This window comes from Dryobates pubescens, chromosome Z (genome assembly GCF_014839835.1).
Source record: "Dryobates pubescens isolate bDryPub1 chromosome Z, bDryPub1.pri, whole genome shotgun sequence".
Classification (NCBI taxonomy): Eukaryota; Metazoa; Chordata; class Aves; order Piciformes; family Picidae; genus Dryobates; species Dryobates pubescens.
In genome coordinates, this window is record NC_071657.1 from 90,486,988 (window position 1) to 90,514,366 (window position 27,379).

General features: G+C 37.6%; 1 protein-coding gene across 1 annotated transcript in view; it reads left to right on the forward strand.

Annotated features, from left to right (window-relative positions):
- NIPBL (NIPBL cohesin loading factor) overlaps nt 1–27,379 on the forward strand; it is a 172,123-nt gene that overhangs the window by 142,643 nt on the left and 2,101 nt on the right. Inside the window, exons 21-44 of the mRNA XM_054179014.1 lie at nt 380–518; nt 740–822; nt 1,786–1,918; nt 2,894–3,037; nt 7,879–7,968; nt 8,222–8,436; nt 8,533–8,635; nt 9,215–9,313; nt 9,415–9,561; nt 11,001–11,135; nt 12,502–12,600; nt 13,733–13,786; nt 14,949–15,057; nt 15,833–15,969; nt 17,340–17,480; nt 17,819–17,912; nt 18,019–18,173; nt 18,438–18,528; nt 21,994–22,167; nt 22,684–22,874; nt 23,680–23,787; nt 25,056–25,256; nt 25,668–25,814; nt 26,913–27,208. Coding sequence (XP_054034989.1) covers nt 380–518; nt 740–822; nt 1,786–1,918; nt 2,894–3,037; nt 7,879–7,968; nt 8,222–8,436; nt 8,533–8,635; nt 9,215–9,313; nt 9,415–9,561; nt 11,001–11,135; nt 12,502–12,600; nt 13,733–13,786; nt 14,949–15,057; nt 15,833–15,969; nt 17,340–17,480; nt 17,819–17,912; nt 18,019–18,173; nt 18,438–18,528; nt 21,994–22,167; nt 22,684–22,874; nt 23,680–23,787; nt 25,056–25,256; nt 25,668–25,814; nt 26,913–27,208 — 3,285 coding nt within the window. The remainder of the gene's footprint in view (nt 1–379; nt 519–739; nt 823–1,785; nt 1,919–2,893; nt 3,038–7,878; nt 7,969–8,221; nt 8,437–8,532; nt 8,636–9,214; nt 9,314–9,414; nt 9,562–11,000; nt 11,136–12,501; nt 12,601–13,732; nt 13,787–14,948; nt 15,058–15,832; nt 15,970–17,339; nt 17,481–17,818; nt 17,913–18,018; nt 18,174–18,437; nt 18,529–21,993; nt 22,168–22,683; nt 22,875–23,679; nt 23,788–25,055; nt 25,257–25,667; nt 25,815–26,912; nt 27,209–27,379) is intronic.

The following is a 27,379-nucleotide window of genomic DNA, read 5'->3' on the forward strand; positions in this document are numbered from 1 at the left end:
CATGCATTGTTGTCTTAGCAATTTCTTTCTTACATATTATACAATTTGGTGTATTTTTTTCTGTTTTGTGCTGGAAATGGATCCAGTACTATACATAGTAAGTAGTAAGTCTGCTTGTTTATTAAATATTCCTGTAGATATTTTTTTTTCTTTTGCTGATGGACTTCACAGACCAACTCGGGGCTGTTTCAGTTCATCTCTTTGGCCTGAGAACAATACTTATATCCAAAGTATCAAATCTTATACTGCATAAGACAGAAGCAAGTGATTAGATAAATGTGTGGAACACAGGGTTGTAGCTGTAATGGTCATTTTAGAAAGATAGGGGTTTTTGTTTGGTTTGTCTTTAGTTTTAATGTTAATTCTGTCTCATTAACAGGTTAAACAGCAGTGACACAGATGGAGAGCCTATGTATATTCAGATGGTAACAGCTCTAGTTCTGCAACTTATTCAGTGTGTGGTGCACTTACCATCAGCAGAAAAAGATACTAATTCAGAGGAAGAATCAAATAAGAAAGTAAGATTTTTTTAACCTTTTTTTTAAATCCATACTTTTGTTTTTTGGTGTGCAGAAATGACTTTGCGTATTAGTAGATATAATACTTTCTTAGGGTTCTTTAGCAATCAAACATAATTTTATATCTACTGCAATTGATGTAGGAGAAATCCTTATGGGGAAATTGTCTTTCTGCTTATATTAAATAATCGACATATAATAGACATACCTTGTTATTTTAGGTGGATCAAGATGTGCTTATTACTAACTCATATGAAACAGCCATGAGAACAGCACAAAACTTCCTTTCTATTTTCCTTAAGAAGTAAGTACTGTTGCATTCATTAATGTATGGATGAAATCTAAATGGAGTCTGACAGAATTATAATACAAACCTAACCACTTTGCAATGCTAAATATATATTTTATCTATTTTATATTTTTATATATTTTACAGCAAACTACTTTTCTAGACAAAGTATTTTATGGAACGGAAGTGCTGCAAAGTGTTTTTTTTACATTTAAGAGACTGTTTGATAGTTCATGAGAATATGTTAGTCATCTGAAGGCTGGAAGAGAAGACTAAGTCGTATTTAAGTGGTGAAAACATATTTGTTCAATGGGCAGAATGGCAAAGATATAGAAGTAATTTCTAGGTTTTTTTGTTCAATTCAAATTAGAAATGTCAATAGCTCAACAGAAGGGGGAGAGGGGAAATGTACCTGAATAGCCAAAGCATTTCTAACAATAAATCCAAGATTTTTATTCTGATAATTTCTACTGTGAACTGAAAAGCTGTTTAATAGCTATCTAGCAATCTCTTTGCATAGTTCTGGTATCATTAAAGCTAAATGTCCCACATAGAAGAGAAACACTATGAGTTATGTTACCATTTCATTCTTTTACATTCTCTTTTTAACCTTTGTGGAGTATAATGCTGAGATACCTTATCACTCTTCGATAAATCACACTAAGCTTAGGGTATGTAGACACACCACTTCCTGCAAAACCCTGCTGTAGCTTGAACTTTACAATTTTAACTACTTTGTCCATCCAAGGAACACAATTCTGCTTTAATGGCAGTGAAATTTGGAGTGATAAGTGCTTAAACTATTTATCTATATAAATTAACCAAATTTTCTGTGACATTTCAGACTTTTTTTTTGAGAATTTCATAAAACTGATTTTCTGGTTAAACACAGGATTACTTCTCATTATGTCAGAAGAAAAGTTTAAATGCCTCTTAAATTCACTTACCAAATGCAATTTTTTAATTTTTTTTTAACAGATGTGGCAGTAAACAAGGGGAAGAAGATTACAGGCCACTATTTGAGAATTTCATTCAAGATCTTCTTTCCACAGTCAATAAACCAGAATGGCCAGCTGCAGAATTACTACTTAGCTTATTAGGAAGGCTATTGGTAAGGAATTCTGGGGGTTTAACTACTATATTTATTTTTTTGTTATTACATTGGAGACTAAACCACTGAAGCAATGCTTCCTGATGGATACATGTAAGAAAATTGAGCATTACTACTATGTAATACACAGATAATAAAATTTGGGTTAGCAGATCATTGATACGGAACTTTAATATTAAGTATCATAATTAAGTATAGTTTCTCATGGAAGTCCACTTCCAATATTCTATGACATTTTCAGCTGGGAAGAGTCATAAGATCACAGCATGCTTTAGCTTGGAATAGTTTTCTAAAGGCCATCTAGTCCAATTTCCCTGCAGTCAGTGGGGAATGTCTTCAACTAGATTAAGGTTACTCAAATACCCATCCAACCTGACCTTGTATATGATCAGGGGTGGGGATTTGACCACCCCTCTGGACAGCATGTTCCAGTCACATCTTACAGTGTAGATACTCATTTGGAATAAAGTCAGACTAATAGCTGTAATTACTCATACTAAATACCTTCTTGGGGCTACTCCTTTAACATACAACCTGAAAACAATGAAGTGGTTTGGGGTTTTTTTCTCAATAATAGCATTTATTTAGGATATTTTACAGAACGTGAATATTTTTGTTGATGTAGTTTTTGAGAGTTTTTCTTCAGCATTACACAGTAATTTGAGTTCTTTATACTTGTGCAAATAATGAGGAAGTTGCAGTTAGCTGCTTAAGAGTTATACTGTTGCAAAGAGTATCTGTGTGCTAGTTGTCATTTATTTTATGAAAATTACTTTATTATAAACTCAGGCATATTTGTGGAGAGAGAGACTCATTGAAGCAACATTAATGTATAGTATCTGATGTAGTAGTAAATAATTTTATGCAGCATAGAAGCTAGATGTAATTTTTAATAAGGCTAAGCAATATCTTCAAGAAGAATCTCAGTTGCACAAATAAATATTTGGTTTTAAGAGCTTATTATGGTTTTCTTAGGTTCACCAGTTCAGTAACAAATCCACAGAAATGGCATTAAGAGTTGCATCACTTGACTATCTTGGAACTGTAGCTGCAAGACTGAGGAAGGATGCAGTCACTAGCAAAATGGATCAAGGATCTATAGCTAGAATTCTCAAACAGGTTTGTGAGAGATGCCTTGACAGAAGAATTAAGATGTATCTGTTCAAATACTTGAGAACTTTGAAAATGTTTTTTAAAAAAGGAGAATCAGTCTTCATTGTTCAGATCTGTGAATCAAATCAATTTTTAAGTGTCATATTTGTTAGCTCATATCTTCCATATACCATCTCTGTAGTGATCATATGAAGTGGTTAATTACAGTGGTTAAGCTATTTTTTTTTGTGGCAATGCAGAGGAAATAATGGAGAAACGGGTGGATTCTGTCTTAAGAGGCCTAGAAATACATACACACATGCATTTGCTATGACAAAGCAGTAACTGAACTTCTGGCACTCATTATCAGGCTTTAGAGAGTCAGACCTATAAGGATAGCTTTTATGTGAAATTGATGGAATTGGTCACCTTCACTTCTGCATGTTTTTCATTAGTATATCTCTTGATACACTGATGTTCTGGACTTGTAACTGTATCTTTCTCCACTTGCTGATTTGTGCTGTATTTGTGGCAAGAGTCTCAGTCTGTGCTGTTCATGCAGAAGTTATAAAGTTGCAAGTTTTATTGATGAACAAGCAAAATATTTTGTAGCTGAACAGTTCTAAGCCAGATATTCTTTTTCTGCTTTTATTGTCAATATGAAATACAGTTAGTTGTGGAAGTCACAATTTATCTTTGTTCTGGGTTTTTTACTTGTTTAAAAGTAGTTAGGCAGTTAAAATTCACCAAGCAATCACAGTATCACAGTATCACAGTAATTAAGGTTGGAAGAGACCCCAAGGATCATCAAGTCCAACCTGTTCCAACAGACCTCACAACTAGACCATGGCACCAAGTGCCACATCCAATCTCCCCTTGAACACCTCCAGGGACGGCAACTCCACCACCTCCCTGGGCAGCCCATTCCAATGACGAATGACTCGCTCAGTGAAGAACTTTTTCCTCTCCTCGAGTCTAAACCTCCCCTGGCACAGCTTGAGACTGTGTCCCCTTGTTCTGGTGCTGGTTGCCTGGGAGAAGAGACCAATCCCCTCCTGTCTACAACCACCTTTCAGGTCGTTGTAGAGGGCAATGAGGTCACCTCTGATCCTTCTCTTCTCCAGGCTAAACAATCCCAGCTCCCACAGCCTCTCCTCATAGGGCTTGTGCTCAAGGCCTCTCACCAGCCTTGTTGCCCTTCTCTGGACATGTTCAAGTGTCTCGACGTCCTTCCTAAACTGAGGGGCCCAGAACTGGACACAGTACTCAAGGTGTGGCCTAACCAATGCAGAGTACAGGGGCACAATGACCTCCCTGCTCCTGCTGGCCACACTATTCCTAATACAGGCCAGGATGCCATTGGCCCTCTTGGCCACCTGGGCACACTGCTGGCTCATGTTTAGGCGGGTGTCAATCAGCACCCCCAGGTCCCTCTCTGTTTGGCAGCTCTCCAGCCACTCTGACCCCAGCCTGTAGCTCTGCATGGGGTTGCCGTGGCCAAAGTGCAGCACCTGGCACTTGGACTTATTAAATGCCATCCCATTGGACTCTGCCCTTCTGTCCAGTCGGTCAAGGTCCCTCTGCAGAGCCTTTCTACCCTCTAACTGACTAACATCTGTTCCCAACTTGGTGTCATCTGCAAACTTGCTGATGACTGACTCAACCCCCTCATCCAGATCATCAAGGAAGATGTTAAAGAGGATGGGGCCCAGCACTGATCCCTGGGGGACGCCACTGGTGACTGGCCGCCAGCCGGATGTGGCACCATTCACCACCACTCTCTGGGCTCGGCCCTCCAGCCAGTTCCTAACCCAGCACAGAGTGTTGTGGTCCAAACCACGAGCTGACAGCTTAGCCAGCAGCTTACTGTGGGGGACGGTGTCAAAGGCCTTGCTGAAGTCCAGATAGACTACATCCACAGGCCTCCCCACATCCACCAGACGGGTCACCTGATCATAGAAGGAGATCAGGTTGGAGAGGCAGGACCTGCCCTTCCTAAATCCATGTTGGCTGGACCTGAGCCCTTGGCCATCCTTCAGGTGCGCAGTTATTGCCGCCAGGATAATCTGCTCCATCACTTTCCCTGGCACTGAGGTCAGGCTGACTGGTCTGTAGTTTCCAGGTTCCTCCATCCGTCCCTTCTTGTGGATGGGGACCACATTGGCCAGTTTCCAGTCATCTGGGACCTCTCCAGTGAGCCAGGACTGGAGGAAAATGATGGAGAGTGGCTTGGCCAGCTCATCTGCCAGCTCTCTCAGCACCCTGGGATGGATCCCATCCGGTCCCATGGACTTATGGGTGTCCAAGTGGCTCAGCAGGTCCCGGACTAATTCCTCATGGATTTCTGGGGCATTACACTGCTCCCCGACGCTATTACCCAGCTCAGGAGGCCACTCATCCTGGACTCCTACCTTGCTGTTAAACATTGAGGCAAAGAAGGTGTTCAGGACCTCAGCCTTTTCCTCATCTTCGGTCACCATGTTCCCCTTTCATTCATCCACTTGTATCTGCAATTTAACATTGGTTAAAGGCCAGAATTTGGAACACAACTTGCATACATATTACAGTGACACATATTTAGGTAAACCTGTATTATGTGCATTGTAGACATGTTTTAGAATCTAGAACTCACTAATTTTGAAAAAACAAACAAACAAAAACCCCACAATGCACCATCTTTTTGTCTTCTGTAACATCATTGACTGCAAGGACCTGTGTATTTTGGTGACATCTAAATTAAAAAGGATAGTTTATGGGTTTAGTTTTAAACGATTGAGGTATCTACCACCTTTCTGGGCCACCTGTTTCAGCCTTTCATTACCCTTATTGTAAAAAAATTCCTAAGAAGTCTACAGCAGAAAAAGATCTCATCCTTGTGCTCTAAGTGCAGAAGTCGTCTAGGTTTCTCAGGAGTTGTCTTCGAGTTATATAGATATAAGTGCTAATATAGCTGCCTCAGTTGAGCAGCTCTAGTGGTAGAGTTATCCTGAAGAGGGATAGTGGGGACTAGGCAGATGTGTGGACTCGGTCTCAAGTCAAGTCCCTTCTCCCCAGCAACTGGGCAGATCTTACCCCTGGGGGTTCCAGTCCTCCGGTGGCACAGTGGGCTCTCCCGGTTGGTGTGACTGGCTGTGACGACACTGGGCTTCTCGGGCTCAGTGAAGGTCCTCCTTCTGGAGATAATTCTCAGGGCTCCTTCTCGTGATGCAGAGGCTTTCAGTATGCCTGCATGTTTGAATGAGAGAAGGCTTGATAGCAGTGAGCTTAATGGCAGAGGCTATAGCTCGAGCATTATCCTCCCGACCAAGGAGAGAGACAAAGTGAAAGAGGGGGGCAATTTGTTTACCAACTGGGGCAATACTTATAGATTCCTCAAGGCTGGGTTTAACTCTCGTAAGCAACTGACTTCAGTGTATAGAAAGCATGAAGCTAGAATTATGCCCATACTTGGTATTTGCAGGAGCACTGCATACACTGGGTGCATGCTGGCCTGGCTAAGGCCTTGGCTTTTGTCTTCCTCCTGAAGGAGGGGAATCTTGTCCACATGCTGGGACAAGATTCAATATCTGCGCATAATGTGCCTTCACAACAGCTTTATGCAGTAGGTAACATTTTTCACAAAATGTGTGTTTGTTCTCAAGCACTTTGATTGATAGAAACTTAGTTGAATCTCAGAGAGCATGATTCTTCAGCGCTAGAGCTCAGAGGTGTTTGGGAAAAAATTCTGTAAGTCCTTTCCTAGATTTGGGACACTTGGTGCACTCTCTCTGTATGGATGCTTTACCACTGGAAACAGTTATACTGAATATTTCTACAAAGATTTATTAGTTTATTTGGTATTTACCATGCTGTAGTGGTGTGATGCTTTAGCTCACACACACTAACAAAGCACAGCTAAACTCAGCCGGAGAAGCAAATAGAAAGCTGTATTTTACAAGCAAAACTACACTCTACAATGGAATGCAATGAATATATACAAAATATACAGTATTTACAACATTATACAGGAATTTACAGGAAATATCACAAACACCAATCCTCCCAAGGAGAATCCCTCCTCAGGTTTCCCCCAAACCCCTCTCCCCCTCCTTCCCTTTCCCCTACTAGTTACTTAGGTGAAAAAAAGAGAGAGAGAAAAGGATATTAAGGGAAATTTGTTAGCTCAAAGCTGTTGTTAAGAAAGTTAGTTTCTCTTATCTTACCAGTTGTAGTCCAGGGTCAGTTGCATGCTCTATGGCCAAGAAGCAAAAAGTTAGACATACTGAAGCTGGAGTGAGGGAGGGAAAGAATGTTAGTGATATTTATTATGGTACATCTCACATCTGACCAATGAAATTCATTTAGAATTAATCTTTGGTTTCCTTTTTACACCTGAACATTCAGCTAGAGAATTCTGCAGCTATCCTTTTCTTAAAGGCACAGCCTAACCTGTCACACATACTTTTTTAATACTTGTTTCATATTCCTTTTTCTTTAGTTTTTTGTCTTTTATCCCTTTATTATCTGAGATGTCACTGTTCCAGTATTTAGTGTTGGTGAGACACCTAATGGTGTCTCTTATAGGTTAGAACTTGTGTCAGTCTGGTATGTGTGATTTCAGCACTTCAGGGTTTTTCCATGACAGAAGGTCTTCACACAAGTTCAAATCATCAAATCAGTCACCATGTTTTAAAACAAGTCTTTTTCTGCTCTTTAATATTTTTCTGACTATTTGTTTCAGTCTCTATGCAAGTTTATAGGTAATTGGTTAAAAAATTGTGTGTTCTACTGCTGTCAAAACAACCCTCTTCAGTGTATTTTACATATGGACAGGCAGATTTTTCAGATGATGATTAGCACTGTAATATTCTGTTCTGTAATTTTGACAGGTTTCAGGAGGAGAAGATGAAATTCAACAGCTGCAAAAGGCTTTGCTGGATTATCTGGATGAGAACACAGAAACTGATGCATCATTAGTGGTAAATTTCAGCTGTTACCAAGTATATATAAATATAATATCAGTAATGTGTGTGGAGTAAAATATTTTCAGTTATGTGTATGGAGTAAAACGTTTTTCAGTTATGCGTATGATAATACACCAGTTATAATCCTAACTTACGCAGCTGATCCTGTTTTCCAAAATATTAATGCATTAAATTCAGTTAATCTCATTGCAGATCTATTAATTTCCCTTTTCTGTGTCTGTTTGGTTCATTTTCTATGCATCTTCAGTTTTCTCGGAAGTTTTATATAGCTCAGTGGTTCCGTGATACAACTATGGAAACAGAGAAAGCAATTAAATCTCAGAAGGATGAGGATTCATCTGAAGGAACTCATCACGCAAAAGATGTTGAGACTACGGGACAAATCATGCATAGAGCAGAAAGTCGCAAAAAGTTTCTTCGCAGCATCATTAAAACTGCTCCATCTCAATTCAGTACATTAAAGTATGTTTCAGTGCCATTTACATATTAGCCATACGTTTGGCATTTTAAGTCGTGTTTTATAAACATGTCCTAATTAACATGCGGAATTTGTTGCAGGATAAATTCTGATACTGTGGACTACGAGGACGCATGTTTGATTGTTCGCTATTTGGCCTCTATGAGGCCGTTTGCCCAGAGCTTCGATATTTATTTGACACAGGTAAACTCTGCAGGAAGTCTTAATACAGTGAAACAGAGTTGGTTTCTGATTCCAGACACTTTTGTGGTAGGGTGCCATATCTGTTCATTGTTGAGCATGAAAGTCATGATAGCACTATGGGCTTTCATACTGTTTACTGATTAAATAAGTGATTGATTCTTTTTCTGTTTATGCATTTTGTATGTTACATTGTTAATATTATAGTATGTGACATTCTTAATATTATCATACCCAAATCCAATTCTTCCGTTAAAAGAATTATAGTGAAAGCCACAACTGAATGATAAGAGTTGTGTTTAAAATTAGAGGATTTTAAGGTACGTACAAAGCCTGTGTAAATACGGTTTTGACCAGTCTTAGATGTAGCAATCCTTAGTAAACATCCATGCTCAGCTACCAGTACCATAGAACACCACTTGCATGCAACTTGTTACTGTTGATAGAAGATATATTCAATTTTTAGTAGGCAGATATTTTATTTAATTTTTTTGCATGTTATTACGATGCATTGTTTGCCTGTTAAACATTGTTTACTGCCTTCCCAAAGCAACTGAGTCTTTGTTTTTGTTTTCTTGTTAGATTCTGCGTGTACTTGGTGAAAATGCAATTGCTGTTCGAACAAAAGCCATGAAGTGTTTGTCTGAGGTTGTTGCTGTAGACCCCAGTATCCTTGCCAGGGTAAAAAAAGAAATACCCATTGTGCACGTATGTTCCTACATCATCCTTAAGAGAAACTTCTGTTTCTCACTTTGAATCTCTATTTTGTTTGTTCTTTTTAGCTGGATATGCAGCGAGGTGTTCATGGACGGTTAATGGATAACTCCACTAGTGTACGAGAAGCAGCTGTGGAGCTGCTTGGCCGGTTCGTGCTCTGTCGTCCTCAGCTTGCTGAGCAGTATTATGACATGCTGATTGAAAGAATATTGGTATGGTGACTTGTGATATTTTACAATAATGCAGCATTGGAAAATCTGGTTTTTATTGAGTTTATATTTTTAATAATACAGAATAACGTGGTCCCCCAACACTTTCAAATACTTCTAGGGATGGTGATTGCACTGCTTCCTTGGGCAGCCTGTTTCAGTACTTTACAAGCCTTTCTTTGAAGAACTTTTTCATAATACCCAACCTAAACCTCCCATGGCACAACTTAGGGCAATTTCCTTCTGTCCTATCACTTGTTACTTTTGAGAAGAGGCCAACACCTGTCTTGCTACAACCTTTCAGGTAGTTGCAGAGAGTGATAAGGTCTCTCCTCAGCCTCCTTTCTCCAGATAGAACAATGAGATTGTTGCTCTTTCATTGCTCATATGACTTGTATTCTTGACCTCTTTTTTGCCTTTCTTTGCCTTTCTTTGGACACACTGGCACCTCAGTGTCTTCCTTTGTAGTAAGGAGCCCAAAAGTGAACACAGTATTTAAGATGTAGTCTCACCAGTGCTGAGTACAGGAGGTCAGTCTCTTCCCTAGTCCTGCTGGCCAGGCTGTTTCTGATACAGGAGCAGATGCTGCCAGGCTTCTTGACCACCTGAGCGCGCTGCTGGCCTGTACTCAGATGGCTGTCAACCAGCACCCCCAGGTCCTTTTCTACCAGGCAGCTTTTCATCCACTTTCCACCAAGCCTGTAGTGTTGCAGGGGGTTGTTGTCACCCAATTGAAGGACCTGGCACTTCACCATTTTCAAACCTTATTCTACTGGCCTCAACCCATCAATCCAGCCTGCCCAGATTGCTCTGAACTGCCACCTTCTGCTCAAGCAGATTAACACTTCCACCAAACTTGGTCTTCTCTGTAAATTTGCTGAGGGTGCACTCATCCCCTCATCTAGATTACATATGAAGATGATAAAGATTTCAAAGAGAACTGGTTCCAGTACTGAGCCTTGGGGAACACCATTTGTGACCATTTGCCAGCTGGGTTCAACTCCATTCACCACAACATTTTAGTCCCAGCTATGTTTTTATCCAACAAGACATCCACTGATCCAAGCTATGAGTAGCCAGTTTGTCCAGGAGAATGCTGTGGTAAAACATTGTCAACGGCTTTACTAAAGTCCAGCTACAGCCCTTCCCTCACCCCCTAAGTGGGTAGACCTTGTCATAGAAGGAGATCAGGTTAGATGGAAGGGCACTGGAGGCAGTATTTCAGCTTTCAGGGGACTTGCCGAGCACCTTTAGAATTTTTAAAAGTAAAGTGGTACAAATTTTGTTGATCTTCTGTATAAATGCAATCCAGAATATTTTAACTGCCTTTTCTGGGAAAGTTTTATGTGCCACATTAGGTCATCATCAAAGATTAATTCATATAATACATTAGTTAATATTTCTGATTTGTTTTCAAGAATGTGATGCTTTTCTCTTCACAGGATACTGGTATCAGTGTCAGAAAAAGAGTCATAAAGATACTGAGGGATATCTGCATTGAACAGCCAACATTTCCCAAAATTACAGAGATGTGTGTGAAAATGATTCGGAGAGTCAATGATGAGGAAGGCATTAAGGTAAGATGAAATGTATCCTTCAGAATTTTAATTAGCATTAGTTTAGTGTTTGTAAAATTTGACAAAAAATAATCAGAAGTATTCCTCTTTTAAATATTTATTACTTTTGTTTACTTCTAATTTTTGGAGCAGATACCTTAGCTTTCTAAAATACTCTTTGAATTGTTACATCTTCTTGATGCTCTTGCAGGCAATAAAAATATTTTAAGAAAGGTTTTTTTCCCAGGTATTTTTTTGTTCTTGCAAGTGTTTTCTCTTGTACATCTTTCTTCCAACAAGTAAAAATGGCATATAATTTTTTTTCATCAAAATTAAGTATTGTCTATAAAACCAGCAAGTTCTGCATATAAAACCCATATTTGTCTGTGCTGATTTTGCATTAATTCTGAATATTCAATGAATCTGTTTTTCCCCCTAAAATGATACTTATGTCTACTCTTTGTGCAATATACATTCAGAAGGGCACAAAATTAAGACTGTGTTAAATCATGAATCTAACCCAAACCTGGTCTTGTTTGGTTTGGAAAAGTGACTTTCAAATTGCATAATTAAGAGCAAACCTGTAATAATTTTGTATTACACTTTCAGTAGGTTTTGAAATCTTCAATTTCAAATCTGCAGCACATATTTTTACCAGTTGAGTATGTTAAAGCCAACTGGACTTCCAAGATGACTGTTGAGAAGCAGATGAACAGCTGAATCCAGCATACTGCTGGGAAAGGGAGATGACCATGCTCTTTCTCCTTCTTCCCATTGCATGTCTAACAACACCAGAAAAAATGAGGCATTATCTTCAATATGTATTTTTTTATATTTCCATGAATAACGAGTGCTTCTTAAAACCATATGCTTTATGAGTAATTTGAACATCTTTTTTTTCACTCTCATTCTATTCCATTTTTTTTCCACCATCCAAAAACACTGGAAGGGAATGTACGTCTTGTGTTTGGGGATAGAGACATGGCTTCTTTCTGTTTCCTGCCTTGTCACAGCTATTTTGAAAACTGAAGTTCTCTACCATTGCTGCTAGTTCTACTCCAGAAATCATAATCTTGTGTTCAGTTGTCAGCTTCTTATGGTATTCTTTTTCTTGAGAAATGCCAATTAATGCAGGAAGGTGGCATCTTCATTTTCTGTAGTGTCAGTTCCGAGTCATCATTTTCCTAAAGCTTACTTGGAAGTCAGTATAAATTCTTTAATAGTACATGTGGATCTATCTCAGGTAATGCTTTCTACAACAGTCTCAGTTAGGTTGAATAGTTATGAAACTGCATCTTCAACAAATCTGTTGTATTGGATGTATCAGACATAACACTTTTGCATCAAGACAAGTTATTTATTTTTGGTCATTCTTCTTTCCCTTCAGAAATTAGTAAATGAGACATTCCAGAAGCTCTGGTTTACTCCAACTCCACACCATGACAAAGAAGCAATGACAAGGAAAATATTAAACATCACTGATGTGGTATGTTAAACAAATTTGAGTTTTGTGTGCATAATTCCATTATGTTTTTAGAATCTTTGAAATGTTGCCTGCAGTTTTGAAGAATATCAGTTGTCAGGTGGTTTGCTTTTTATATATCCTGGCATTGAATATATGCCAAAATTACTCATCTGTAGGAAACTAAGTGATCACTAATCTGCTGGCAGTGTTAACTGGGACCACACTATATTCAGGTTGTGTAAAATACTTGTTCAGTTAGAACACAACAAGTTTATATTATATTTAACAATAAGATTATTCCAAGATCTGTTAGTAGCAGCATGTAATTAAGCCTAAGAAGTTGTCTCTTAGAAATTTTTGTCCTCAAAAAATTCATAACATTTATTTTGAAAGGGTAATAAGCCACTTTATCAAAACAGGGTCATGTTTTCACTCAGGGTAAGCTAGTGTCTGCCTAATTGTATCCACTTTTTAGGAGCAGCAAATTAAATAACATGTCTCCAAAATACCAAAATCTGTTTCAAGTAAAATGCTTTCATTTGTAATTGAAATGTGAGGTGTTTTAATATCAGTTATACCAATATGTAAATATCAAATAAAAGTATTCGCTTCATTACATAAAATCATGAGTTTAAGCTTCATCCTGCTTTACAGTATTTCTACAAAATGGTAAGCCGGTGTGCATTTTTCCAGACTGAGAACTCGGTCAGTTTGACTTCATCTTAACTCAGTTTTCCTATGAGTTCTGCTTTGGAGCACATGTGACCAGTTCCTGATGCATGATACCAGGGAAGGCTTGGGGGTTTGATATAAAAATACATCTATATATACCTGCATGGTAATTTTTGGTATGTTAGGCTTGTATTAATGTTTTGATCTGTACAAAATATTCTACAATTTATGTTAGAGCCAGTAGTCTCCAGTAAAATGCATAGGCTTTGCCTTGTATGAAATACAAATCTAGTCACTGAGAACTGTTTCTCAAATGCAGAAGACAGCTTCTGATCTCCAAAGATATAAAATCATTGTGCTGAATGCACATGAAGATATATTTGTGCGTTTTTATGGGTCTTTTAAGATTACATTTGTATTGAAATAATTTTTCTCAGGTGCACTATCTTATTAATCAGTTTACTCTCAAAAATACTTCTAGGTTGCAGCTTGTAGAGATACAGGGTATGACTGGTTTGAACAACTTCTTCAAAATGTAAGTAATGAATTTTGAACGTACCATACAATCACTGACAGAATTTCTTTGGATACTAAAACACAAAGAAGGGGAACTGAAAGAACAGTCCTTTACAGTAGACAATTTCAGTTCATGTTCTTTAAACATCTCACTTGGTTTTGTATTATCCTTGGTGCAGTTTTGTCTCTGACATTAGTTTATGTCTTTCCATACAATGTTTTAAAATGCTTCACTTCCTGATTTTGAGAAGGGTATTGTTTGTTTGTTCTTAACTTCATAGTCCCTTTAATAATGAGTAACATAAATTGAGGTCCACAGCTAGTATAATTAATTTCTGAAATGAGACATCTAGTGCAATGTAAATATTCATTTAAATGGCAGGTAAGTGTATTCTCACATTTAATACATTTGTTACACAGTTTCTCAGAAGTGATTTTCAAAGCATTGGTTACTTCTACATTATATTTTACTCTGATATTTCTAAGAATTGAACTGGTTAATTTTCAATCCAAAATGCATTTTGGGTTTTACTTTAGCCTGGAGTGCCATGAAATATATAGGTATCCAAGTAAACCAGAGATCCTTAGTGCTTGCACTGAAGAAACTGATGTAAGTGTGATCTCTATCCTTGTTTGATACTAAAGGATCTTCTGGACATGTTTTCAGTGCCTGAAATCATATGGAAAAAGGCTAACTGATTAAAATGTTCAAAAATCTATGTTTCATATTTGACATTTTTGCTTAGTGTCAAAAACCCTTCCCCTTCTGAATTTGCTTTTTTTTTTCTAAAGTCTTTTAAAAGCCTTCTGACTTCTGACTGCTGGCAAAGATGGTTACGTTACTGTTTTTTGCATTATTTCATTGAATAAAGTTAGCTTTAATCTAGTGCAGTAGTCAGTAGAATTTTTCTGTGTTTTTGTTGCACTAATTTTTTTCATTACTTCTCTTGCATTTTGGGATGGGCTATTTTCTTGATTGTTTTTTGGGTTGGTTTTTAGTTGGTTTTTTTTACTTCTTTACTTTTTGTTCACTACATAACTTTAATGGAGAAGTTAAATAAATACTTCTGTAGTATAAAATTCCTTGTGTACCGCTGCAGTAATAATTACGACACCAGCATGTATCCATTGTAAATTAATGCATCCTTAATACTAAAAATTTTCTGTTTCATCCACTACAGCTGCTGAAGTCAGAAGAGGATGCCTCATACAAACCTGTGAAGAAAGCTTGTACTCAACTTGTTGACAATTTGGTTGAGCACATTCTTAAATATGAGGAATCTTTATCAGGTACTATTATTTAAAACTGAGTAGATAACTCTTTTGAATTTTGTCTGATACTGCAAGAGTGGTTGTTCAAATTACTATCACAAAAAGTTACTCTTGGAGAACTCTTGTTAAAGAAATGATGGTAACGAATTACTGCTTTTAAGTTCATTATTAACTCCTGAGCACTGTATAACAAACAATAAAGCTTTCCTAGTTTTCACTACCTAATCACAACAACAGAACTCCTTTTAAAATAATATCTTCTAACTTGGAGATGTGTAAAACTAAAATAAACATGGCAAGCTTTTTTTTCATTAGCATTTTCCACAGTAGTAACAGGAATCATCAGCTGGGTCAGTATTCTGTTTGCAGTACACAGTTTAAAAACTAGTGATGCCTTTGAAGTATCTATACTTCTTTCTCGCATTTCATGATCACATACAATTGTTAACACATTGTGTTCTCATCTCTAATAAGAACGTGCTGCATTGATCTTAAAGGAGATTTAATACTGGATGAGATGCTGGAACAGGTTGCCCACAGAGATTGTGGAAGCCCTATCCTTGGATTTTCTTAAGGCCAGGCTGGATGTGACTCTAGGCAGCCCCATCTAGTGGAGGGTGTTCTTGCCCATGGCAGGGGGTTGAAACTGGACAATCCTTGGGGTTCCTTCCAACCCTGACAATTCTGTGATTCTGTGAAACCAAATATACAAATCATGTTTAAGCCATGTATTTTTCATTGCTCAAATGTCACTTGGACTTAACCTGGTTCTGTATTTTCTAATCTTTTACAGATTCTGACAACAAAGGTGTGAATTCTGGTCGCTTGGTTGCTTGCATAACCACTTTGTTCTTATTCAGCAAAATCAGGCCCCAGCTAATGGTCAAACATGCCATGACCATGCAGCCCTACCTGACCACTAAGTGTAGTGTAAGTAGACAAAATCAGTATTTTTTTTCCTCCCCCAGTAATTAAGCATGAAAATTAATGGCTGTCTTGTATACTTGATGAAATTATGGTTTTATATTGTCATTATAACTTCTTAAAATACTGGATCCTTTTGATAATCTCTGTAGCTTCTAAGTTACTGTTTCTTACCAGTGCCTTCACATTTTACAGCCAATTGAAATTGATACCTGTGGTGCCTCTTTCTTGTGAGGACTAAGACCCAGTTTTTCACTTGTTATGAAATAATTTCATAGAGTGATTAATATTTAACACATATGAATCCTAAGACTAGAGGTGTGGTTCTGTAAGATAGATTGTTGTATCATATAGCAGATATATCAAAAGAAAAATGTCCTACTCTATCATTTACTGTACTTCAGCTCTCACTTTCCTAGATCCTGGTGTTTAGTATTCCTTCCTGTAAGACAGTTTAGCTCACAAAAGCTGTATTGCTGAGGCCTCCCAGTCCAGTAAAATGTCCTTTCTGTTCAAAAACCTTGCAGCACCTTCTGCCATTTTGATTAGTACTGTTGGCTCAAAGAAAGTTATGTTGGATCATGCAGCCGTGGCTCAAGGCTGGGTGGGTGGGTGGCAGCAATGCATCAAATCAGATTAGCTGCCCAGGGCAAGCTTAAGAGTAATTATTAAATGCATCATAGGTATAGCTTAGCATTTTCCAGTTCGGGTTTCCAGGAGTGTTCTTTAGGCACATTTACAAGAGGCTTTTAGAGAGTCTTCTGATCAAACTGCGTAAGAAAGCATTACCTGTTTATAGGTTTTGTACTTAGAAGATGAACTGTAGAATTACCACTGTCAGCATGAATATGTTAAATAGCTTGATAGTAGCATTTATCATCTGGATTAATGACCTTTATTTGTCAACATAAAAAAAAAAAGGTAAATTTCTACCATGGTGTCATGGTGTGACTTTAATGCATAAATGTTTTCCATAGATTCGTCACAATACAGACACAGTCACAATAATGTAAACCGGTAATAATTACCATTGTAATTTCTATGTTTGTGCATGTCATTACCTGTTTTGCTTGAAGCACAATGAGTCATAGCACAACTTCATTTTGCTGCTGACGCCTATTTCCAGATATTGTGTATTCTATAGTGTATATTGGGAAGAATTCCTAAATTTATCATACAACTCCAAAAATTTATCAGGAACAAAAGCTTTTGGGTCTTTAACAGCCATGATGAGAAGTGAAATTCTACACATAGGGATTTTCTTTGTTGTTTACATGAACTGTTTTTTTTTTTACTATAAGGCATATCAGTAATACTTAGCTTATGGGTAACATGGTCAGAAATTAAGTTACATGCTATAAATGCTATTATTTCAGACCCAGAATGATTTCATGGTGATCTGCAATGTTGCAAAAATCTTAGAGCTTGTAGTGCCACTGATGGAGCACCCAAGTGAGACCTTTCTTGCCACTATCGAGGAAGACCTTATGAAACTCATCATCAAATATGGCATGACAGTAAGTTTTTAATCACTGCTATTAAGTTGATTCCATTTCATATGGTGAAATACATTGCTTGGATTTAAAGAAAGTCTGTCTTCATTATGAAGGTAACTTCTCAGCCGTAAAAGAAAAAAAAGCAGTGTACTTGGTTTAGTGGAGTTTGTTTTATTGCTATATTTTTATGATTTTGAGCAGGTTTTCAGAGCAATGAAGATGGGCATTACATCCATTAGATTGTTAGTTTTGGTTCAGCATTGCCATTTTTTTTTCTTTTTTTTTTTTTAAGATAGCTTTAAAAATATCTCCATTTTAACTCCTAAATATGTAATTTGTTTGTTCTTTCTTGCTCCTAGGTTGTTCAGCATTGTGTGAGCTGTCTAGGGGCTGTTGTGAACAAGGTCACCCAGAACTATAAATTTGTGTGGGCCTGTTTTAATAGATACTATGGTAAGAAAAATCATGTGTAATTGTCACTTCCTAGCTTTGGCTACAAGTCTGTTGTTAGATACACACCACAATTAAACAATATGACCAAACTTTTATCTTGCCGTAGGTGCACTTTCCAAATTAAAAAGTCAACATCAGGAAGACCCCAACAGTACAATACTTACTGCCAATAAACCAGCACTCCTTAGATCACTTTTCACTGTTGGAGCACTGTGTCGGCATTTTGATTTTGATCAGGAAGATTTTAAAGGCAACAGTAAGGTAAAATGACTTGTATTTAGTTGCCGTATCTTACATATGTTGAATGCTTTAATTTGAAAGCACAGTATTTCTAGTCCCTGAAAGCTAAGTATATCTTCCTTATGCCTACAGTATAGCTTTTTAGGTTTTTGAATACATGATTTTTCAAAGGCCATGCAGTAAGATGGTTTCTCCTTCTCCTTTTGATATTTGTGCTTTTTATAAGAGATTAAAAACATCTGTTTCATCTTGAAATAGCTATTATTTTTGTTTTAATTTGCTCAGGTTAACATTAAGGATAAAGTACTTGAACTGCTGATGTATTTTACAAAACATTCAGATGAAGAAGTGCAGACAAAAGCTATTATTGGCCTTGGTAAGACATAATAGTTTTTTATTATTCTGCTATAGTAAAAGTCTAGATATATCAGTAGAAACTTGTGTATTTGTGTAGTGCAAGCAAGTTTGATTAAAATAAAAATTTACTGTGTGTTTTGTTTGCAAACTGGCTATAGAAAAGTTGTCGACAGGTTGCTAGTTGCACACTTTGCAGCAGAGTGGATGCTTTAGACAGTGTGGCCAGGTCTAAAAGCGCAGCATATTTCCAAAGTAACATAGGTGTTCTTTTTTCTCCACATGTAAGTATGTTCTAACTCCAAACCCTGCTCTTCACTCCACTAGCTGTGGTTAAAAAAACTACTGAGAAAAGTGCTAGGAAAAGTTTGAACATTTTAAGTGTACGAGCAGATAGTCTGCAGAAATCAAGGGAACTCTGACATTTTATACCCTGTTTGCACAGCATTGAGGTGATGTCATAGGCTAGATAATACAATTTGTTTCAGGATTTTAGCAGTATTTCAGTTTAAAAATAGATTCTTTATTTGAAGGCATTAGTACAGTATGTGACTTTCATTAATACATTAAATGCCACTGAATGCGTCGTATCATGGTCTTCCTCTGCTTTAAGGACAGAGGTGTATATGTGAGAGGATCTTATTTGGCCAGACAGGGCTTGGTTTGTGGCTTAGTCTGAAGGAATTTGTCTCCCAGGCTTATGCTCTTGCATTGTGTAGTTTAACTGTGGACCAGAATTTGCTGCTTTCAATTGCTCTTTAGGTGGCTTTTTAAATATCTTGAAGGACTTGGGGAAATTGGTTGTTAAAAAAAATTAATAAAAGCCAGCAATGTAAGCTTGTAGCCCAAAAAGTCAGTCACATCCTGGACTGCATCAAGTGAAATGTGACCAGCAGGTAAAAAGAGGTTATTCTGTCCTCTACTCTGCTTTCTTGAGACCCTACCTGAAGTACTGTGTCTGATTCATGGACCTGTTGGAGTTGGTCCAGAAGAGAGCTGTGAAGATAAGGGGCTTGAACACTGCCCCCATGAGGACAGGCTGAGAGTTGTTCTTGTTTAACCTGGAGAAGAAGAGGCTCCACAAGACCTTATTGCAGCCTTTCAGTACTTAAAGGAGCCTACAGGAAAGCTGGAGAGAGTCTCTTTGTCAGAAGTGTAGTGACGGAGTGGGGGTTAATGGTTTTAAACTGCAAGAGGACAGATTTAGATTCTACCTAAGGAAAGAAATTCTTCACTGTGAGGGTGGTGAGGCACTGGAACAGTGTCGTGGTTTGGGAGACCAATTCTCCCACCACAGGCAAAAAATAACAACTCAGAGAAATGGATTGCAAAAGTGATGGAAACTTTAAATGGGAAAATAATAAAAACAACAATGAAAGTTTTACAGAGAGCCACAAGCACCGTGACAAAAGAGATCCCAGAACATACCCAAGAACGTTCCATCCCCACCTGGGGGTACACCCAAATCCCCCAGGGCTCTTTCCTCCCCCCCAACCCAGCCTTGGGCCTGGGCAGGCCCAAGGGAGGCAGCTCACACCATTTTACCTAGGCAGCAGTGGGGGCAAAAAGAGGAAGTGAAGGCCCCATGTGGATGTTTTATAGAGGAGCAGAGGATTGTGGGTGAAATACCTGGTTTCCTGTGACCACCCAGTGGGCTGGACCCTTTTGGGACCTCCCAGGTGTGGTCCATGCAGTGGCATCTGGGCCAGCACCCAGCCTAAACCCAGAGAAGTTTTGGATGCCCTGTCCCTGAGACTGTTCAAGGCAAGATTAGACAGGCCCTTGGACTTTGGATAGGGTCTGTCTTCCTAGTCATAGTCATGATGGCTTTGCTCATGGATGTGTATAAGGTTGCACTTCACAAAAAGTTTTCTAAATTATAGACTGAATGGTGATTGGGTTTAGGGGAAAGCAAAAACAGGGGTGGCTGTCAGCTGACCACCTTCTGATTATTTTTTTTCCTCTGTAAGCTTATCAGTCCTTAATGATATCTCAGGCACCTGTTTTCAGCACTAGCTCCATTTTGAGGGTAGCTGTGGAATGTATGGAGATGCGTAGACAAGCTAATTGAACATCTGTACACAGTGAAGGCATTGTATAAAAGTGTGTACTTTACTGTTGGCAATTACTAACGTGTCATTTTGATGTGGATGCTCAATGCTTTTAGTCCTTGCTTTAAGCTGCGTTAATGCTGTTGAGATATTAAGCATAACCATGGGGTTGATGGCTGTGGTTATGCTTCTCTTCCAGATATGTATTTGCAAGGCAGGTTGTGGGTATAGAATTCTGTTAGTAAATTTAGCTTAACCTGTAAGTATTTAACAGGTAAGGTCTTACTCATCCAAGGTCAGTGCTTACTCTTAAGACTCTTAACAGAATGAAAACAAAAGTATGAAGAGAAGTGGTGTGAGAGCAGTCCCAAGATGTGAAGTTAGTGCTTGAAGGAACACAACAGGTGCCTCTTTTTATCTCCTACAACAAATTCTTGCATCAAGTAAGACTTTTTTTTCCCCACTTAATAGAGAATAGAAAAGTAAGAATTTCTCTGAGGATACTGGTGTTTTATCCTCCTTTAAGTGAATGAAGGAAAAAAGTGTTATGGGTTAAGTGTAAAGGGCTGTAACACATACGTGCATGTGCTTTTCATTTTTAAAACTAACCTTAAAAAAGGGGCTAGACTTGCTCAGAGCTGGTCAAGTTGCAAACCTCAGTATACACCCGTATAGAGTGCACAGTTTTACCACACAGTCCACAGACCATCATTGTTCCTTTTTCTCCTCTTTCCCCTCCTCCTCACCTGCATCTTTCTGCTTCTTATTTTGACATTTAAATGAGATCTTAAGCACACTGAGATCTTGCTCTGGACCTGGCATGTAACCTGCACTGTCATTTCTGTCTATGAAAACTTTTCTCAGTCTTCCCTTTGCTACAGCTATTTTTATATGTTGCTGTTGCATAATTTTGTTTGCTTTCTTTTTTTTTTTCAACTCGTTCGTCTTTTATGTTCGTATGTTTTTTCTGTGTGTTCATTCACACATTCATTGACAAGAGGAAGACTGCCACTAAAAACTGTTCTCTAGTGAATATCTTCCAACAGATGTAGTCTTGGGTATGCTACAGATTGCTATTTAGAGAAGACTTTAATAAGTATATGAATAGTGACAGGAAGAGGTATAAATTTTACTGTGTTCACTGTTGTTTGAGAGCTTGTTTTCTTTAAAGATTTTATCTCTAAGTACTTGTTTGGGGTTTTTTTCACATTTGCTTTGCCGCCGTATGAACAACTCTTCACAGTTTCAGCAGAATGTTTCTCTGCACAAATGTATTAGAAAAACAATGGATGATTTTTACTAGTATTCTTCCCTTCCCTTGCTGTATGGAAGAGATGAAGTTCATGCCTCTGTTTTGAAGGAAGACTGAAAAAAAACAGAAATATACTTTCTAGATGTAAATAACATGGAATATTTCCTCTTTTTTTCACCCTTAGGGTTTGCATTTATACAACACCCAAGTTTAATGTTTGAACAGGAAGTGAAGACTCTGTACAACAGCATTCTTTCGGATAAGAACTGTTCAGTAAACTTAAAAATCCAAGTATTGAAAAACCTCCAGACCTACTTGCAGGAGGAGGATACACGTATGCAGCAGGCAGACAGAGACTGTAAGTCTTGAGCTTTTCTGTGAGAGCGTGGCATGCAAACCAAAACATTCTTGCCCGCATCGCTTTGTGTATGTGAGCTGAGTCACTTAGGATACTGTTCCCATATGATTTTCAAAAATTCATTATGTGTGCAAGTGTATACACACATTGGGCATATTATTTACTTTCAGGATGTATAAATCCTGGAAGCAATCCAGAATATATAATTGCTGTAATGATGGTAGTAAAAACTTTCTGTCAAAATCCCTTCTAAGATTAATTTGCAGAGAGAACCATAAATTTGGTAATTGAAAAACTTGTTAAGGAACAAAAATTATGAAGTCATATCTCTCTAGATTTCTGATGCATATTTACCAGCACACTGATTGTTCAGTGTTTCATGAGATCATAAACTCACTTTTAAGATACCTGAAATGTGTATTTATCGTAAAGCTTAAAGATCAGCATGCATTAACTAATGGCAAAGCTTACAATTCTGCGTTGGTGAGTTTGCTATTCCTTTTGTCCTTTTTACAGGGAAAAAAGTAGCAAAACAGGAAGACCTGAAAGAAATGGGTGATATTTCCTCAGGGATGAGTAGTTCCATCATGCAGCTATACCTCAAACAGGTCCTTGAGGCTTTCTTTCATACCCAGTCCAGTGTACGCCACTTTGCTCTAAATGTCATTGCACTGACATTAAACCAGGGTCTCATCCATCCTGTTCAGGTATAGTAGCCTTTTGTAATGGGACATCTTTGTTACTCAGACTTTCAGAGAGTTCCACACTTGCTACATAATTTTCCAGCTTTTCTCTTCCAGCTGTGTTGCAGTATTTTCATATTGTAGCAAGAGGCCTTTAAAGAAAACATATTTTTAAATCAGTTTTCTGTTGTTTAGCCAGTCAGATTCCAAATGCTGTCTTTTCTGTTTTGGATCAAGGTATAAAAGCTCAGCCAGCACCCAAAGAGCATGTACAGATGTACATTGGAGCATATTTCTGTTACAAATTTCCCAATAAATTTTCTTCATTTGATTCTTTATCCTGGAAAATGTGTTTGCTTGTATCCACATCAATCCCCACACTCAGTCCAAACACTATGGAATTCCACAGTTGCTGTTAGAACTTTAATTATCCTCTGCATTATTCTTTGTGTATTTTTTTGTAACTTTTTATACTGCAGACATTGTGCATGTTCAAAAATAAGCAGTGTTTTGGGAGTTTTTTAATGGCCTTTTTTATAGTGTAAATTGACTCTAGAATTTGAGAGAGAGGGAAATGCTACCTCAAACCTCACAAAACTTCAATGGTTTATAATGCTGGCCTCTCATGTACTTTGTTTTAATTGCTTGCAAAAAGTAGTCAGGTAGTAAGTTATATATAGCTTCCTATTTTCTGCTTCCTATTTTCTGCTTTCCATTCTACCTTCTGCAATAGTTAGAATATATGAAGAACAGTAGCATAGCAGAAGAGCAAAGACTGGGGAAGAGGAGTTACAATAAGTCTGAATATTCATATTGTTTGTTTTTCAAGTGTGTGCCATACTTAATTGCTATGGGCACAGATCCAGAGCCCTCTATGCGAAATAAAGCTGACCAGCAGTTGGTGGAAATAGACAAAAAATATGCTGGGTTCATTCACGTAAGTAGTTCTGATTTAATATATTACAAATACAATTATGTTCTCCAGTGGTTTGACACCTGAGTATGCCTCAGTAGCAGGAAAAAACAAAGTAATAGACAAAAACTGTCAGCAATTGTAAAAAGTACCTCAACTCTTTCCCCTTGTATGGAGATGTCCATTTTTACAAATAGAAAGTCTATAATAATTAGAAGTGTCAGTCCAAAATTTCCTTTAATTTATGATTCACAGTAATATTTTCTTCACTGAACTGTACTTAAGAGCATTTATTTGATAAGAAGTAAGAGCAGGTGTTTCGTAACATTTAGCAATGACTTTCCTGTATCACTGGACTAGAGAAGAGAACACCTTCTGTAAAAATCCTTAGTGTACAGGTAGTAGAATACTAAGCCATTAAGGCTTTATAAATTTTAATCTAAGCAGAAAGAGTATAGGAAGCTATTTAGATCTGAGGGCTCTTGCTATAAGTTAAGGTACAAGGGCTGTGTGAGGACTTGTGGAGTTGTGTCATGGTGCCAGTAATTCCATTTAAGATCTGAAATTGAAGGTGCAGTAACCTGTCCTTATTTTGGAAGGCCCCATTCTGGGTTATTTGTGTGTATTACATTGTGGCACTTTCCATACCTGCTTGTATTCCACTGTAATTGGAGCACTGCATTGTTGATGGCGACCAAGCAGGTAGCTAATCCTTTAGGTGAAGGTACATGAAATTTGATATCTAGGCAGCTGGGATTTAAGACAGTGTATTCACAAAGCAAAATCATTGCTGAACGGCAGCAGAGGTGCTATGAGGAGAACTGGATATACAGCCTAACTAGAGATTCCAGGGGTTTTTTTTAAGGAACCTTGAATTAAGTAAAATCAGATGGAAATGGCAGCACATATGCAAATTAAAATAAAATAATTTTCTCTTTGTTAGTCGTCTTGTACTAATACTGACTTGGTTGCTGGTTTCTCTACTAGCAACATCAGGGATGCATATTTGGTAAAATATTCTATTCATATATGCATACTTTTCAATATTCTTGAAAACCATTCAAATTGGAATACCTGGCTGTAGTGGGTAAAACAATTAGCTAGATGTTTGTAACAGAATTTAGAATGAAAGCCATTCATGTGACATACTGATCTCTTCCATAAGTTCTTTATTAAGCCTTTTGCCAACCTGAAAGGTAGAATTACCTCTGGTGATCATCCACTTAACAGGAGTAGATCTTACTGCTTTGAAATCAGTGGCTTGAAGAAAAATAAATACATTTCCATTTCAGATGAAAGCAGTGGCTGGTATGAAGATGTCTTACCAGGTACAACAGGCAATTAATACCTGCCCAAAAGATCCTGTAAGAGGTTTTAGACATGATGAATCATCCAGTGCATTGTGCTCACACCTGTACTCCATGATCCGTGGGAACCGTCAGCACAGACGAGCGTTTCTAATTTCTTTACTGAACCTCTTTGATGATACTGCAGTAAGCATCATGTTTGCTTCATTTAGAAGAAATTAAAATGCAGAACTTACAAGCTTAAATTGTCCTTTTACAATATATTTTTGTGACATTATTATTGATAAATTTATTTCCATAATGTACTTTGTAATACAAGATATTTACCTATGATATTACCTATATAATAGAATGCATTTGTTACTTTTGCATCTTTCTGTACTTTCCTGTACAGTCTGGACTGATCAGAAATAATGTATCTTGAGGTATGACCACATTTTGCATGTATGCATATTGTTTAAAATGGCTTTGGGGGTGTATGTAGAACAAAACTTTTTATCACGTTTTTGCTTAAGACTGTTAGGAGCACAGGATAAATGCATAAGTCTGAAGTATTGGTAAGTGTAATGTTCTATACTTTTTTCTTTTAACTTCCAGAAAACAGAGGTGAATATGCTTTTGTACATAGCAGACAATCTAGCCTGTTTTCCTTATCAAACACAAGAAGAGCCACTGTTTATAATGCATCATATAGACATTACACTATCAGTTTCTGGTAGCAACCTATTACAGTCATTTAAAGAGGTATGTGTCTTTATATTTTTGTGTATTTGTATACAGTTTCAATAATAAAATCCAGTTTTAATAGTAAAATCCAGTTAGCTGTTTATTTTGTTGTCAGGTAGCTGGAGGCAGCTGTATTAATGTCACCTAAGAGAGTTTAAATACATTGTTTATGGCAAAAAAAGAGTGCACATTACATATTTTACTAAGGTAGCATATTAGAGCCTGCATCATGGTATAGTATCTGTTGCTATGGCAATACACAACCCTGTAAGAAAAAGGCCTCTGCTCCTTAAAGACTTCAGTGTCTTTACTTCCTGGACAACTTCAACAGGAGAAGGGACAAACTGTCAGGAAGCAAGTGCATTTCTAGAATGTCTAATCTGACTAGCAAATCCAGTTCAGAGTTGATGCCTGGATGCTTTGAATTCTCCATTTTTCATCTGCTAGAAAGAGTACATTCTTCAGATTGGAGACTTAAATTTAGCACAGCGCAGAAAGGAGATCCTGCTTAGGACTTCTTAAGTTCTGTGTGATGAAATATCATGCTATGTGCAGTAATAATACACCTGTGAAACTCTGCAGCTCAGTGAGTAGTAGAACTTACTATTGTTAATAGTGTGTATGATCACTTGAGTATTTCTCTGGTCAGCAGTGCAATTAGTGTCATAAATTTCTAAGACACAAGTATTAAAACCATCTTGGACTAGTCTGTGTCAGGGTACATATGGAAATCTGGTGACACAGAAATGACATGCAGGTGAAAGAAAAGTGGAATTTTCTTCCTGATACATTGGTTTTGGCCTTCTGCTTTTACTGCCACTGCTAACATTGAGCAGTCTTTTATGAATAACATGCCAGTGCAATACTTGTTCCTTCGGTTGCTCTCTATCCAGCTTGCAAAAAATGTGGGCTTTGGATGAGCTCTTCAGCATCTTTTCACCATAAATACCTTTTTTTATTTTTTTTTTTAATACTGAATTATAAATTCATAATATTGTCCAAAGAATTCTTGCTAATTTAAGCCAGTAGTGATTCTGTAAAGATTTTGTTTTTAGAAACATACATGTTGCTACTTACTCTGATTTTGGAATGTGTGTTAATTCCTCTTTCTTGCAGTCTATGGTGAAAGACAAAAAAAAGGAAAGAAAACCTTCATCAGATGAGGAAACAGAGAGTGACAGTAACAGTGGGAGTGGGAGTGAAAGCGAAGAGGAAGCTTCTAAGCCTCGAAGGTTACGGAAACGAGTAGATTCTGATTCAGATTCCGATGAAGAAAATGATATAAATTCTGTGATGAAATGTTTACCAGAAAATTCAGCGCCTTTAATTGAATTCGCAAATGTCTCCCAAGGCATATTATTACTTTTAATGCTGAAACAGCATTTAAAGAACCTCTGTGGATTCTCTGATAGGTAAGAGCATTTAGATATAGGTCCTCTTTGTATCTAGTGAGTTCTTTGTAAGGACTTAAACTTGGCAGGTTTGTTTTATTAAAAGTTGATTGTAACTAACTGTTTAAGCAGCAATTTGTGTAAGCAAACATATGAAAGTTTGGCTTAGAAAGAACAATGTTTTCTTTTCTT